At 43.9% G+C, this 15,902-nt stretch overlaps 4 protein-coding genes across 5 annotated transcripts in view; 2 read left to right on the top strand and 2 right to left on the bottom strand.

Annotated features, from left to right (window-relative positions):
- Positions 1–546: 546 nt before the first annotated feature.
- On the top strand, positions 547–6,734 carry LOC100381864 (uncharacterized). 2 transcript variants are annotated; one of them, XM_020553466.2, is made up of 5 exons: positions 547–983; positions 1,108–1,186; positions 1,967–2,839; positions 2,955–3,281; positions 4,217–6,734. In XM_020553466.2, the coding sequence occupies exons 1-5, from the start codon at positions 587–589 to the stop codon at positions 4,374–4,376; spliced, it is 1,836 nt and encodes a 611-aa protein (XP_020409055.1). In that variant the 5' UTR covers positions 547–586; the 3' UTR covers positions 4,377–6,734. The 2 variants fall into 2 exon arrangements, with proteins under 2 accessions (XP_020409055.1, NP_001348478.1); NM_001361549.1 differs by having other exon boundaries at positions 560–983; positions 3,024–3,281; positions 4,217–4,558.
- A 1,799-nt stretch (positions 6,735–8,533) lies between these two features.
- LOC100278443 (uncharacterized) lies at positions 8,534–9,314 on the bottom strand. Its single transcript, NM_001151721.2, has one exon. It carries the CDS (start codon positions 9,186–9,188, stop codon positions 8,727–8,729), a length of 462 nt encoding a protein of 153 aa, NP_001145193.1. The 5' UTR covers positions 9,189–9,314; the 3' UTR covers positions 8,534–8,726.
- Positions 9,315–9,521: 207 nt separating this feature from the next.
- On the bottom strand, positions 9,522–12,917 carry LOC125446251 (uncharacterized). Its single transcript, NM_001407524.1, has 3 exons — positions 12,748–12,917; positions 11,926–12,455; positions 9,522–10,474 (listed from the first exon to the last, which is right to left on the bottom strand). Exons 2-3 carry the CDS (start codon positions 12,068–12,070, stop codon positions 10,245–10,247), a joined length of 375 nt encoding a protein of 124 aa, NP_001394453.1. The 5' UTR covers positions 12,071–12,455; positions 12,748–12,917; the 3' UTR covers positions 9,522–10,244.
- A 935-nt stretch (positions 12,918–13,852) lies between these two features.
- LOC103626570 (microtubule-associated protein futsch) overlaps positions 13,853–15,902 on the top strand; it is a 16,435-nt gene continuing 14,385 nt past the window's right edge. Inside the window, exon 1 of the mRNA XM_008646986.3 lies at positions 13,853–14,230. Coding sequence (XP_008645208.2) covers positions 14,189–14,230 — 42 coding nt within the window. The 5' untranslated portion in view covers positions 13,853–14,188. The remainder of the gene's footprint in view (positions 14,231–15,902) is intronic.

Raw genomic sequence — 15,902 nt, 5'->3', positions numbered from 1 at the left:
ATCTTTGTCCGCCATGTCACTAGTACGATCTATGGGAAGGCTTTTTAAGGACGGCTGCACATAGTTTTTTTAGAGGGCTGAAAATATAAGACATATCTATAAATTGTTTTTCTAAAAAATGAATTAGTTCATGAAAAATTAGTTTGAGAGGAGCCCTTATTTTTTTTGCCTTATTTTCAAAAGTTTATTTAGAGTATCTCCAAGAGTCGTTCTAAATTTCACTCCCAAAATTACCATTTGTAGAATCATTTATATAAAAACCATCTTCTGTATCCTTTTAATCTCTAACAACTTTTCTATGTATTATTTGTTGCACTTCTAGCTGCTAGAGAGACATTCACGTTTTTTTATCTTTGACTAGTAGAAATTTAAAATAGAAGATAATTATATTTAGATAATTATTTAAATAATTTGTTGGAAGGTATTTTTTATAAAAATCTACACTCACGTTAATTAGGAAAAATATACTCTTCTAGTTGCTCTTAACAGATGTGTACGTTAGGTAGTTTTAATGGGAGGGGGCTTGTAATGATTAATTGATTATAATGAGGGGGTTAAACGCACTTTTCCCGCCCATACGCAAGGAATGGCCGGCGCCGTCTCCGTCTCCGCTCACCGGCGGCAATGGCGGTACACGTGGGAAGCCCTAAACCATCTTCCCCTCCTCCGCCTCTACCTCCTACCCCGCGCCGCGCTGCCCTTCCGCATCCCCTCGGACCTCCGCGCCGACCTCCGACTCCAGGGCTCTCTCCTCCACCTGTCCTTCTCGCTCCCCGGGGACGGGGCTGCCGTCGCGCTCAGGGTCCCCGTCCCGAGGGTGCTCGTAGACCCTTCCGCCCCCGTAGAGTGCCGCGCCGCCGCCGCGGGGGACCACCTCGAGCTCCGCCTCGCGCTCGTCCTGCCCGTCGACCACCCTGTCGTCGCCGCCGCGTTCCCTCCACCCCCCGGCGCGGAGCCTCCGGCTTCTCTAGCGCTGCGCGATGGTCAGTCATTCCTGTCCTGTCTCTGCGTTTGAACATAGGCTTGGCAAAGTGTTCGTTCTCTATCTGTTTTTTTCCAGATGAAATTGAATATGCATTTTTATTATTCGTTGTCATCGATAAACAGATTTGAAGAGTTTATCTACTGGAGACGTTCACTTGTATTGCAAAAATTGTTCGTCAAGGTTGACAAAACAGCCACTAAGGTATAGAGCATTCACGCCTTGTCACCTCTAGGCCTTGTTTGGCTGTACCTACCTCAATCCAAATGTGTTGGGGGCGGAACTTAAACTAATTTACATCTCAACCCGCCTCATGTGAATTGAGGTGAATACAAGAGTATCCAAACAAGGCCCTAGTTGGATCACACTTTGTTGTAATCTTCAGTAGTCAGTTTATGCTTAGCATGTGTATCCAGCGGAGATTTGTAGAAACCTATCCTGCTTAAATCATATGTCTGGACTGATTACTACTGGTTCACACCTGGCACCATTAGACAATGGCATTCGAGCTAATCTGCACATCAGTGTGATTCTAACTTAAAGTGGATTAGCTGCCCCCCCTTCTGCACAACCAATGCTGTTCTTATTTACATGTGCCTTAAAGATTCCCTGCACTTTTGTATGTTAGCCTTCGATTGTTCTGGCTCTGTTGTTTATTATTCCAGAAGCATCTGAAGTTTACTCCCAGAATTCTAATTTGTAGAATCACCTGCAATCTGCAGACTAGAGTCAGATTGCTTGTATCTTCCACCAAAAATGGATGTTGATAATCCTAGAAATCTTATTGCGAATAGTAATGCGAGGTTATTACAAATTTTGGCTACTTGTGGGCTGGTGTATATTGGTTGGCTTTTTCTCATGATTTTCTGTCAATATATTTTAACACTAGACGAGAACCTGGGTGAAAACTTCTCACTATGTACAAATTTGATTTCGGCATTATATTGGTGCTGAGCATAACAATCTTGATTCCCTTTTTTCCAGGAAAATCATGGAAATGCCATCTGTAGATTGGGTAGATGTGGCTGACAATTGGGTTGGTGGATGTTGCACCTCATTTGGTGGTGCAGGCGAGAAACTTGTATCTCAGTTTATTAGGGCATATGGTCGTTTAGAAGGAACAAGTCTACTGGATGCAACTTCCATTACTGTAGAAACAGACAATCTTGAAACAGATTTAGTGTCTCAGGTAGCTTGTTCAGCACTTAGTAGACATTTTGTTGCTATAAAAGAAGATATATTTAATGTTAGTGTAGAAAAAGATCATACCACTGGGAAGATAAAGTTGAAGAATTCAGAAGAGCAAGCAAATATCACAGCTACTCATGCACAACCACCTATTATTTTGGAAGAGGGGCCTAGTGTTAGTTGTAGTGAAACAAACGGAGTCACTCAGACTAATCAGCCTGGCATTTCTCAGACAGAAGCTGATACTGATGCATACTTTGAGAAGTCTGAAAATGACTGTTGTGTTGAGAAAGTGGGGAAATCTAAGAAAGAGGTTGATTTGTTGCTGGTAGATCCATGCCGTTGCTGTTGTGTCAATGGATACAGTGAGAAAGCTGAAGATAACCCTTCACAGTTGTCCTTGGTCAATGAGAAAAAGCAGAATATGTTGGAGATTAAAAGAGATTACAAATTAACAAAAACTATTTCTCTTGGTAGTAGCTTCATTGTTAAAGCATCTAACCTTTTGAATGATTTTGAGTGGGTTGAACTTCTCTGTGGTCAATGTTCATCACCTCTTGGCTCATACCCTTCTCAGTGTTCGCTTGGTCCAGCTGATGGCCGCCTACGACTCTTCAAGTGCTACACATCTACAGAAATTCCTGTAACAGGGCCTCATGATGTGTTTAGGTAACTTCCTGCACTGCTTCTTAATCTTGAGATAGATGTTAAAGCTTCAATCAGTGTTCTTGTTATATTGTAAAAGGAAAAAACTATTAATTAAGATCTTTCTTGCTCACTACAGATATTCTACACCTATTGCCAAGAAATCGATTCCATCACTGATACATGGACATACATTATTTATGTGCAGGGGGCATACATTGGAAAGAGTTTTTGTGAATCTGTTGCTTGAAGTTGCAGAAGACGAAATATCTTTTCGCACATTAGTCAGAGATTTGAAAACCAAAAGGCCCATGCTGCAATTAGTTCTTCTTAGTTCAAAAGCATGGTTATCTTCTGGTTGCTGTTATGAAAATGATATCGATGGTTCACATGGAACAACAGATCTGCAGCCAAGTGTTAAACTCTTGTATTCTGATTATAGCAATGCTTCAGAAGCAGATTTAAGGTATGGTTTATGCACACCACACACTTTTTATGATGTTTGCTACACCTTCCATTCAAAACTGAACTAATTCATATCTTACATAAAAGATCAGATGGAGCACAAAACTTTTTTTAAAAAAAAACTTCTCCGTTTATAGAAGAGGCACTGCACATAGTATATTAGTGTGACATGGGTTACTGGAGGATGTAATCTTAATCTAGTGTTGCAATAGAAACCCTCTTGAAGTCCACACTGGTTTTTAGTTATACATGTCTAGTTCTCGTAGTTAAAGATAAATTTACAGAGTTATGTGCGCACTTTAGCTTAAACCTATGCCAGGGTTTGTTGTGTGCATTTGCTCTGTTTGAACTGCGCTTTAGTCATTAATACTGTGTTTTGTGAGGGCACCGGGCTTTTAATTTTCATTCATAACTCATAGCATTTTTTTCTGATGCTTATGTTTGCTTCACCTGTGTCTAATGATTGAAGGCAATATCTAGTCATTCGAGTTTCAATCTGATGTCTGAGCTGTCCCTTTCTTTTGTAAAATTTACTTGTTATTGTTAATGTTCATAATGCTGAAATAAGATGTGAAAAGACTGTATTCTTGTTTGAGCATCATAATTATTACTTGGCTATGGCTTCCAGCCCCACCCTGGCCAAGCGGTTGGGGCAACATTTTTGTTGATGACAGGCAAGTTTTAGGATCTCAACAAATGGTTCATGTATCTGCGACATTTGTTTCATGTAAATTTCAGTTCTTCCATCTTATTACTTGTATATACCTCAGCATTGTTTTCTTCGACTGTATTGACAACAATGTGTGTTATATCATCTTCAAGGCTGTCTGTCGTGCAAAGCCATAGCCCATAAGGCCAAAGTTGCCATGTGCCCATGTCTATATACTTTTCCTTTGATGTCACTGTTACTTATCTTCTGCTGTTTTCAACTCCTAGGATAGTAGAAGCGTGGGCATCCAAATATCGGGCTGAAGAGCTGTACATGATGAAGCGTCAGATAGACGAACTTACTGAATGCCTAAGCTCAGGAAGGAACAACTTTCCAGTTTCTTGTTCTTCCCTTGAAGGGATGCGGCTCTCATCGCTTAGGCGCTGACTTCAGAATATGACATGGAAATTGTGCCTGGACTGATCATATTTTTGTACTGATCAAAGGAGTCTACAGCATAGAATCCTGATGGCATACCTGATCATCCTCGGTGTCTTTTGAGCTTTCAGCAAGCTACCTAATAATTTCTTCTTTAAAATTTAAGATGGCATGCCTTGTCCTCTGCTCTGAAAAGACTTGGTGGCATCCGAAATGGAGCAATGGCTTATCCAAAACTTTCAGCTTCTCTGGTAGTCTAATTGCATAGCATTTGGCACGCTGTTACTGGCCCTGAAGGTTTAAAATGGTACAACATACTAACCAACCTTTTCTTTCAATCCGGCGTATAAAATCCGGTATGTCTCGATTTTTTTTATATGGAGCTAACTCCAGCTATTGGTGACAAATTTGTGGAGTGACTTGCTCTTGGAAGTTTTAGGATTCCTTTCGGCGTGCTCTATCTATCTAATCTGAATCTATCATCGTTGCACTTGCATTGCATACGGTGAACATGTGCATAGATGAAAGGTATCCACCTAGTAACAAACTAATGAGCTGCATGCATGTGTAAAACACATGTGCCCGCCCCCGGCCACCGACTTGTCATGGGTCTATGTCTATCCGGTGTTCAGGACTCTGTCCTGTTCTTACGTCCACCGTGCTGTGCTGTGCTGTGCGGTGTTTCGGGTGGCACATGCCCATGAGCCGCATTATTGCCGTAGACCCTTGCCAAAACCGTGAAAAGTGCCTTGTAGAGAGGAGGGCCCCTGCGTGATGTATCAGGTGCTGTTTCACAAATGGTGAAGCACACTAGGTACCATGCCTCGGTGAGCCAACACCAGCCTACACATTGATATACACACTGATAGATCCAAAGACATGTCAGTCACGCTCTCTTGTATTACTCTTGTCCGTCAAAAAGAAGAAAAAAGATGCAATTCTCGCTTTCGAGAAGCCGAAATCCTTTTCAGGTGTATCAAATCTATGAAAAGCTATTTATGACAGCACATTAGATTAACCAAGTACTCCATTCGTTCCTTTTTATTTGTCACGTTTTAGTCTAAAAATAAATTAGTGGGCGACAAATATTCGACAACCGAGGTCGTATGTTTTCGTGGTACATTTTTTTTGAGTACTCGAAACTAAGGATATTTGACTCCATCCAGATCTAGAATTGCGTCAAGTTTTTTTTGTTGGAGCGGAGGTAAGAATAGGTCGACGAGAGGATGAATGTAGGCTTTGAACTGGTAGATGACTACTGTTGCTGCTCTCTCTCTCTCTTTCTCCGCATCTCTCCCCCAGGTATTATAATTTCCTTTTGTGCTCAATCATTATAAAGCTAAAAAGTCTTATGATCAATGTGATTTTGCAGATAAATTAAACGGAAGAAAGAAACAGACAAAAGACTTAATTGAGTACCATTGATTAGGATCATATATATATAATGGATTGAGCTTGAATTTTCTAATTCACGCCGCAGTTGGCCGCCAATCTCCTGCATGTATTTCAACAAGAGCTTGGCTTTGGCTCTTGTCGTTCTCACTCAACTCAACTCAACACTAACCGAACATTAACACGGCTGCCGAGGCACGATAAACATCTAGGAAACCACACCCGTAAATAAAACTTTTCCTATCTCTCCTTGTTTCTTTCATTTGCCACAACCCATTCCAATAATTGGGCCACCATATATCTAATATTATCGTATTAATTAGATGGATCATGACTAAGTTTGGAGTCTAATTAACTGCATGAAGGTACACGCGCGCTGCTCTGAATAATTGCACTTCTCTTTATTTCTGTGTCTAGTTTTTATATATATGTTTTTTAAAAAATTAAACACTATGAGTCAATTGATTATTTGCATGCAGGTGCGCCCCTATATAGTGGCAGACATGGTTCAGTGGAACTAGTAGTCCCTCTAACAATGTTTTATTACTCCCACCACGTACCATTAGCTGGAGCCTTCATCATTTGGAGACATGCTGTCCAACCCAATGCCATGCATAATAATAACGTATATGGATATCAAGTATAGCCCTAGCCTTATCTCATGATGGTTAAGGGATCAGCCTGTTGTTTTAGTGTGGCATTCTCCCAAAAAGGTATTCTGAGTACCACTTTCCTCGGGTCATCATTTCCCTTCTTTGTTCTATATATATACATTTATTTGGCTTGCAATAACACTTCTTAGTTTATTAGGTAGTAGGTCCAGCAGGAAGCGGCCAATTCACTGTCAGATAAGATATTATTAGTGTGAATTTGTTTTTCAGAAAGATGTTTTTTTGGCTTGGCAGAAACTAAACATGTATGGTAGCTTGCCTTTGGCTAATTATGCATGCAGAAAAAGACATATACAGTTAGCAATTGCTGGTTCTTACACTTGCACTCGCTCAGTGCCTTTCTACTGTCTAGTAAAGATATATACCCCGGTCAGCCATGTCCAAGCTTAGCGCATGCGTTGATCAAACTTGAGCCTGTGATTGGTTACTTGTATGACATAAGCTCAGCCTGCACGTGTGGGCGTATTTTAAGTGTTTTTTCAGTGGAATGCCTGCATCGACGGAGACGTGAGTCGGACGGGTTTCTAGAGACGCAGGCGAGTAGGCGGAGGGGAGGCCGGCAACCAATGAAGCGTATAGTGTATGTAGTAAAGTTGGCAGTGCCTTTTCCACTGGGGAAGTTAAAAAAAACTTGACTGTGCAGGTCAAATCAGATGTATGGTGAGACCTTCTTTACAACTACAAGGCCGGTGGCTTTGCTGAACAATGTGGGGGCCCAGGCATGGAGGGATCCAAGGGGAGAAAAGGAGACCACTCAGCCCTAGTAGTGGAGCCGTTGTACTAGTATCCGAATATTAAAATATGCCTAGTTCGTCAGACCAAACTGTGGTGCATGGCTGCATGCACTCAGCCAGCAGTATCCGAAGTTCTGAACCTGAATATTTAAAGGGCTAGAACATTCGATTATATACCGGCCGGCCTACTGCAAAAAAAAAAAAAAAACTAGCTAGGTTAGTGTGTTGGTCTTCAAGATGCATGCATGGTGACAAAAGGAAGCATGTTCACCGCGAGAGAACTACTCCCTCCATTTTAAATTGTATACATTTTGCATCGCATTGACTTTTCTAAGTACATATTTTTCCTATATATACATATATATCTACCTACACATTACGTCTCACAAATGCATAAAAAAACTATGTAAGTAAAAAACGAAACATATCAGGTGCATGCAAACCAATCACTAGCACATTGGTGGAGGTGAAAGGGTATAAAGAGAGGTACGTGGAAGGGTCGTTGATGCACGGTGTGAGAGTTTTTTATAAAAAAAATACATGATTGCTTGTATGGTTTGTATACCAGTGGTTTGGTTTGTACCGAAACTATGTAAGTAAAAACTATCTAAGTTTATGCTCCTTCAGTTCTCTATTCAGGGTGTAGGAAAAGGAAATCACAAATTAAGAGATATATAGCATGATATATGCTCCTTTAGTTGTTGTTAAATAAGTATTTAGTACACGTATGAGTGGATAACCCTGTGCAGTGGAATGCAGCATAAAAAGAGTGACAAGCAGCCAAGTTTCTTGTTTAGAGTATCGAGTACTTTAGGTTGGGATCCTAACTTAAACAGTCCTTTTTTCTCATCTAGCTCGAAGCTCGAGAAAGCAAGCAGCTTTAGGCGAGCAACTGCCGATTTCATGATTATATCAAGCTCCCAAAGCGATTCGCATGTTTCTGGGGATTTAAATCAGATTTCCCTGTTAGCATTTCGAAATTTGGCGGGAGAGAGAGGTTGCCACATGACGACAATGAACCTATATTATATGAACTACATATATATGACTACGTGGTTCCCAGACAGATATACATACATTATTATTGTTAAAAGAACTCTACTATATAAATAAGCATCAGTTTACATGGTTCCACGGTCACCTTGATTCCTGTTTTATGCAAAATTATGTGCGAGTGAGGGTTCAAATCTTGGTGGTTAGATTAAATACATATATTTTTATGTTTTATTAAAAAAAGGTCTATCCATTATGCCCAAAATGATGCCACCCCCTCTACCCCTCCCGCACCAAAAAAGAAGAAAGAAAGATCACAGTCCACAAAGGATAAACAATAATGACAGTTTTTCCATTTCAACGCAATTCCATTTCACGTAATTAGGAATTGCATTAACATGCACTAGAAGACAATTTGTACAAGTGCACTCACTCTATCACACTCACTCAGCAGCAGCAGCAGCCGATGCATCACACTCTGCTTGAGCCAGCCTGCCTGGAGCAGCTCAAGCATCACATACACACACACTGGCAGTCCTCCCCTTGGTGCCCACAATGCAGCTAGCTAGCTAGTTGGCCTTGGCTGCGCGGGCGACGAAGACGGCCTCCAAATCCGCCGGCACGCGGAAGAACTCGTCGACCACGTCGCCGCCGTCGTAGTTGCACCGGCGGCCGCCGGCGGCGGCGTTGTCTCTGACGATGAACACCGCCGTCCTGGGCTTCTTGGGAGCGGGCGGGCACGCCACCGCCTCCGCCGGTATCCTCCACCCTTCCCCCCTCGGCGTCACGGGCTCTTCCTCCTCCTCGCCGTCCTCGGTGGCCGCCGCGTGCCGTCGGCGGCCGGCCTTGACCTCGACGCGTACGGGCTTGAGCTGGTGCAGCGGCAGGGCGGCGATCCCGGCGCCGGACAGGCCCAGCACCCAGGCCTCGCTGCCGTCTTGGTGGTGGTGCCCGTGACGATCTTCCCCTCGCGTGCTATGCACGAGCCGCTTCTTCTTCTTCTGCTTCACCTCCGGCAGCCCCATGATCATCTGCTTCTTCTTCTTCTCCTCCTCCTCTCACCTCTCTGCCTGCTTGTTCTTGCCCAACCAAGAATGCAGGCAATGGAAATGGAGTGTAGGGTGCGTGTGTGTATGAGAGTGAGTGAGAGCTTTGTTGGAGCACACAAAGAAAGAGGGGTGCTACTGGAGGCTAAATAAGCGAGGCTTTAGGCTTTCTGAGCTCTGCCTTCTTTTGACAAAGCTCAAGGGGTTACTCTTACTCTAGTTTGTGTGTGTGTGCGCGCATGTATAATATATACATATATAAAAAAATATATAGACATGGAGGGAGGGAGGGAGGCAGGCAGGCAGGCAGGCATGATGAAGGCAAGAAAGAAAAGAGCAGAGAAGATTAATTGGACACACTTACAAAGACGCGCGCAATCATTATTTTCCGAGGCATGGAAAATGGGCCGTTACTAGTGGGCTTGCCAGTGCCAGGCCCACGATGCTGCTAATAGCACGGCCCATCGCAAATCTCACTTGCGCCACCACCATTTTTTGTCCTCCCTTTTTGGCAGTCAGATCAGTAGTGCTCACACACACTGACACACACACTGTAGACCGTACCAGCTTCTAAACGGGAAGACATGTGTGACTGTGGTTGCTGACAGCGACACACACACCTATACTATACATGCATGAACGCATGATGCCCGATGACCACTATCCTGTCCATGTCCATCACAAGGTATCCAGACCTAGCAGCCTAGCTTACCTGCATGCAGCCCTGCCCTGCACACATCACACATGCATGGACACTTCCACCGACTGGGCAACCACACCAGCACAGCACACACTGAAATGAAGCTAGGAACTCTCGTATTTGATGATATGACTGGATTCTGATTCCTTCCTGTCATTTGAAGCCAAAGCGACAAAACCCCTTCGTTGCTGTTGCGGGGTGAGAGTGTGAGAGAGACCGACATGGGAGCCAGCTCGATCCTGCTGCACTGCATATGGCAGCATGTCACCGTTGCACTGCATGGCACCTACCCACCGACTGGCTGGCTCTGCCATTTGGCATTATAATATAGCTCCCATCTCTTAATCTAGTTCACCTAATCTGGTAGCAGGTAGAGAGGAGGAGAAGTGGAGAACAAAGGAAGGAGGAGGAAGATCTTGTGTACCTACTGTCGTGGCGGGGCCCGCATGACGTACGCGCCCCATGCGCAGGGACAGCTCAACCACGAGAACAGGCCCCCACGCTCCCATTCTTTCTTTTTTTCTTTCAGAACGAGAAGGAGATGGTTCCTGCCTGATCTGCCAAATCCAGCCTATGTATGATCCACCGAACATTCTGTCAGAAATGACTGTGTGTGTTAATGAGATGGAACTATGATTAATAAAATAAAGCGAAAAAGGCGTTGCTGTTGCTTTTGTTTATATCTCTGTATCTATTCCTGTGCGGACGCAATCGAGCAAGCAGTATGTGAGCATGTGACAGTGTTCAGTGTGGCTTTCTGAATAAAAGCATCTGCACGCCATTTCCAGGGCCCACATGTCAGACAAGTGCTGGAATGCGGGGGCCCGACGGATCCACTCTGGAGAGCCAGGCTCTTTCATCTGCTCCGCGATTTCCCATCCCATCGTCCTGGTAAAAAAAAAACAACAACAACTAAAAAGGCTGGCTGGTTGCTCCCTGTCCCTGGGGCCTGGACCAAAAACTTGACCACTGGCCTGCAAGCGCACAAGGTTTTCACCAGAAAGCCTTCGTCTTTGCGCCCCTCACCCCCTCTTGCTTCAGCCTTTCACACCCTACTACCCTAGCTTGCCTGTTTGGGTGGGCCGCAGTTTCTAGTGATCTGCAAATCGAGATCAGCTAGCATGTCTGATGAGTGATGACCTGGCAAGGGAAGAAAATACAGTATCGCCTTCATGTACTGTTCGCTGCCCCCCACCCCCCCACCCACAAAAGGTTAGCCTTTTCTTCAGTGACCACTGACCAGTACAAGTTCCAAGTCATATCTACTGCGTACTCAGAGGAAAGGAAGAAGACCAAAAGGGATAGAATAGTGAAGTACAAGTCAAGGCACACACACACACATTGTTTTCCCTTTCTAATTAATAATGAGGAAAAAAAGCTGAAACGTATCAAAGCAGAGAGCTATGTAACAGGTTTAAGAGCTTTTTTTTGGGGTGCATCACAGAGTGAGGATGGAGCGACCAAGGTGTTTTGGTGCCTTTCTTTGCGTGAAGGCCAAGAACCAACCCTTCACGTCCGGTCACCACCGTCCGTTGGGATCTACTAGGCAAGAACAGAACAGAACAGAACGCAGGACAAACCAATGCACCAACCAACTTTTCGTCAGTAATTGCATCGCATGCCAGTCTCTTGCTACTTCGATGCCCTCTAGATGATAGCCAAACGCTAGCATCACCATCATCGGACTGGCAGCACATCCAGCTGGGAGGGCGGAAGGAGCTACGAGTCTTAGACGCGTGCACGGCAGCACCACTGTCTGCAAGCCTCGCTGCTCCTCCACATCCTGACAACTGTGCAGAAGCCGTAGCAGCAGCAGCTGCTGTCAAGACGTACTACCTGCAAACCACAGGTTTACACATATTTTCGGCAAGAATTTCACGAGGCGCAAAATGGAGCTCTCTGTAGAACATAAGAACAATCGGAAAAAGGTTCTAGCGGCCGGCCGTACACCAGTCGAATTCCATCCTCACGAAATTCCTGCATTTAATTCCACTCCACAATAAAAAGAAGAAGAGGTGTTACCGTATTTCACGTGTGGTCTCGCTCTGGCCTCCGAGGTACGTACGCGCCTCATCAGCACGAGGTGACACGCTGGATAGGAAAATGCGTCCGTCCAAGCATCCAGATGGAGCTGGCAATGTTGGTCCAAGAAAGATGCTCTCCTCATCTCAAACAATACTACTAGACTAGTTTGTTTGTGTGGCGTATGGTATGGCTTTGGTATTTCTCCTTCTTTTTTTTTGTCTGTCCGGGTCCGGCGCACACCGGCCTCAAATATTCCAGAGGGCTGGCAGAAATTGCTCGGATTGACAGCCCCATGTATGTTACCTGATGACGAAATTAGTCGGGAAATCCGTAGGTGGCTATGACTCTGGCGGCATAAAATGACAACATGGCTTTAGCATGGCCGGTGCAGGTGCTGGTGATAGCCATCAGCTCTTGTATTCACCGCAGCTGTTGCCTTCATCTACGGATAACTGGGCACCTCTCCTCTGCCTTTTTTAGAAGTGGAGATGTCCTCCTTTTCTTTTCTGAATTACTCTCGTCCTTTCCTGCAGCATCAGATATGTCGAATAATGTCATTCACAAAAACGGGAACTGTGTATGGACAGGATGTCAGGTCAGAATTTGTGGTGACATGAGAGCCAGAATTGCTGAAGGTTTACGGCGTCAGAAAAAAAAGGATTTGTGTTGATTAAATCATTGACTCTCTGTGTGCTTATTGCTCCTGTGGGACCCGACTGACGGTTCATATTCTAATCCAAGGAGCGAGAGCAAACAGTTCCCGGAAAAAAAATCAATCTCCGAGAGGAGGTTTTCCAAGAGATGATAGAATCTACGTACCATGCTGAGTCAAGCTTGACAGCGCCACCCCGGGGGCGGCTGGAAACGAGGATTTGCAAAGCAGACATGTCATCCTCCAATGGCGCCATAACATCCCTCCTTTCGGCGCAGCTATATGCTTAGGATAATAACAGCACAAGCACAGCTTAGCGTTCCCTGCCTCAAGTTTTGATAATTCCGTAGCAGGTGATGGACGGCTGGACTTCTTTTCCGGCTGCAAGAAGTTGGACTGCGTGACGTGGATCCAGCGTGGCCCTTGGGCTGGCCAACTTGGTGTTTTCCTTTGTCCAGGGCGGTCGAACATGTGGAACTCTCTTGCTGCGGGTCACCGTCCCCCCCCCCCCCCCCCCCAGCAGCCACTTGACTAGATTCAGCATTCTGGGGCTTCAATTCTACAGCCTTTTCCCTGTCCTTGTGCTTCAGTGATCTTCAGAGCCTCGGCTCCATAGCTCTGAACGCTCGAACAATGGGCTGAACAGAAAAGGTAGACTGGGTTAGGAGGTCTTGGTCATAAACCGCAGCAATCAGTTCATTTAGGTTTCAGGACTAACTAAGGGCGTGGAAAGAATGACACATGGCATGTTGGTAAACGAAATTGAAACAAACCATTATTTGTAAAGTGAAAGCAACCTTGGATCCAAGTTTAACAGGACATAACACAATAATTGTACCAAATGCCAGGTTACTTTCATGCTGTCCTGCTTTTCACTTGATTTGATCCAGGTGAACTTCCTCCAGGCTGCAGAAAAAAAAATGGCCAAATCCATTCCTCCCTTGCGCCCCAAGTGCAACGTGAGGTAGGATGAGCGCAACCATTTCATAAATAGTTGAAAGTGACTAAAGCCTTACACGGTAGGAATTTCTGAAGACCAATCATGTTATCTGATATCTGAAGCCAAGCAAAAGAAAAGAAAAGGAAGAGCAGATAATAGTATCTTCACACCAAAAACTAGAATTTTCTTTTGAGCCGCACCTTAGAGAAGAAAAAAAAGATGAAGGATCCAAGAATGGTACTCACTGATCAATTATCGATCCAATAATGTCACACAGAAAAGGTTCTGTGGGCCCATCCAAGCAAGAATGCAGACACAATGGTCCAGCCACCACAACCATGTGCCTCATCACGTACCAGTTGCCATTTTGGCACCTAATGCTGAGTCCCCATGTTCATTGATCTGCCATTTCAGGGATAACTTCTCCCGCTTAATCACGATTACACTTAGGCAAGTGCTAATTCTCTGTCAAGAGCACTGTCATTCCTAGCCGCTGCTCAGCAATAGAAAAACATATTCACAGAGGGGCAGAGGAAAGGTCGGTATAAAGACCACCAGCTTTTCGAGATACCACCGGCCTTTTTCAGGGAGAAGCCACTCCATCTTTCTTTTTTTCCTTTTTCCAACTTTCTTCTTCTTCCTCCTCCTTCTCATTCTGATCTGGAACAATGGCGACAGAAGACGAAGAGCGAGAAGCAGCAGATGGGACGGTAAGAAATGTCTCCTCTTAGCCTCAGAACTTCTGCATCACTTGCTTGCTTCTGTTTTCCTGCATGCATACATACTTTGTTAAGATGTAGAGTTAAGTAAGGAGATTCATTGTCACAGTAATCTTATCATCTATGGCATCTTCTTCTGGTTCCACAGTTGCTACGTGTTTGCTGTTAACCTCCTTTCAGTATCATGAAGGAAGAAGGATTCTTCTTCATGTAGTAAACTGTGTAGAAATGGTGCTGCACCTGCACTCATTTCTCAGTTGTTAAACAAATGATCTCAAAAGCAACCAAGTTTACGGAAAAAAAATTAACACAGATAGGGAGAATCATCCCATGATAGGTATCACCGAGTGACATGCTTTCGCTCTTCTCTTTCAGTTGCTTCTTTTTCTCAATCTGGTATTGCTCTCCTGAGCTTGATAGATGGTATATGAATTCACCCAAGTTTGAGAAAATAATGTTAGTTAAAGAATTACATAACAACTTTTCCTCCTAGGTTCAACCTATCCAGAACCAAAACAAAAAATGCTAACGATAAGGATAAACAAGTTTAACAGTTCGGTCAACTGCTGTGACATGAATGACACTATGACAGGGTTAGGTAAACATGCATAAGCATCTAACATTAATTTACACTGAGTGTCAACCATCCAGTGTGGCGATCAAATAAAAGGCATGAAGAGAGCAAAAGTCTACTTAAAGCATGCCAAAACAAATAGTTCAGTACTAACACGCTTAATAGGAACATTCAATATTACAACCCTTCATGTAAGAACTAAACAAGGTTTTTGGAGAGACACAAACTCATCCAGTTAGGATGCCCACATGCGTACTGCCGGGGCAGTGTGCCATTTGACTAGTCAGCATGTTCTTTTTGACCACTTGCTGCAGTACTAGAAGTCTAGACTCTAGAGCCATTTATCAGTAAGTCAGGTGCCAACGAGAAATGGCGATTAGCCGACTGCCATGCATGACAGTCTGCTTGCACTTTTTCTGTGCTGCAGTACACTCATGACTGGATGTCCTTTTGAGTATATTTATGGCAGTAATTGAACAAAGTCAAGGAATAGTTAATACAAGATTGTATAGGTTAACATTTCCTTTTCTATTCCTACTTTGGTTCATGACTACTATGGATAATATTTTTTTTTCTAAAACGCGCAGGAGAACTGCGCATTAGATATATTAAGATAGAAGAAATACCAATGGTCTAAAGAAGACCAGAGTACAGAGAAACAACAAAAAAATATAAGAAAATAAAAATAAAAATAAAAATAAAAAAAAACAGCCAAAAACTGCTCCTAAACTAAGGCCAGATGGTGCCCAGATCTTTGGCACCCGCGAGACACCACCTCTGAGCGTCGTCTTTGATATTCTGAATAATCTGGTTGCCACTAGGAGCATCCCCCTCAAACACACAATTATTCCGCTGCTTCCAAAGCCACCATGCCACCAACATCACAAGGGAGTTAATCCCTTTGCGCAGCGCATAAGGGACCTTGGCCTCCAAATTAGCCCACCAATCTTGGAAAACCAAATCATCCCTCGCGGGGGAGAACTGCCGCAGATTAACCAGGGAGATAATATGAGGCCTAAAATATACTAATATCAGTTGTCTATGTCAGCCAGCTGTAACAAATTAATAATATTATTATGACTGTCCAAT

Source organism: Zea mays, chromosome 5, assembly GCF_902167145.1.
Source record: "Zea mays cultivar B73 chromosome 5, Zm-B73-REFERENCE-NAM-5.0, whole genome shotgun sequence".
Taxonomy (NCBI): Eukaryota; Viridiplantae; Streptophyta; class Magnoliopsida; order Poales; family Poaceae; genus Zea; species Zea mays.
This window is presented reverse-complemented; position numbering and strand designations above follow the sequence as displayed.

Bases quoted from the DNA above. Each gene is read 5' to 3' on its own strand.
- LOC100381864 (XM_020553466.2), top strand. From the start codon at position 587: ATGGCCGGCGCCGTCTCCGTCTCCGCTCACCGGCGGCAATGGCGGTAC. The intron at 984-1,107 runs GTCAGTCATTCC...ATCGATAAACAG, and splicing joins TTCTCTAGCGCTGCGCGATG to ATTTGAAGAGTTTATCTACT. The intron at 2,840-2,954 runs GTAACTTCCTGC...TGCTCACTACAG, and splicing joins GGGCCTCATGATGTGTTTAG to ATATTCTACACCTATTGCCA.
- LOC100278443 (NM_001151721.2), bottom strand. From the start codon at position 9,188: ATGATCATGGGGCTGCCGGAGGTGAAGCAGAAGAAGAAGAAGCGGCTC.
- LOC125446251 (NM_001407524.1), bottom strand. From the start codon at position 12,070: ATGAGGAGAGCATCTTTCTTGGACCAACATTGCCAGCTCCATCTGGAT. The intron at 10,475-11,925 runs GTAACACCTCTT...GATCATACATAG, and splicing joins GAGACCACACGTGAAATACG to GCTGGATTTGGCAGATCAGG.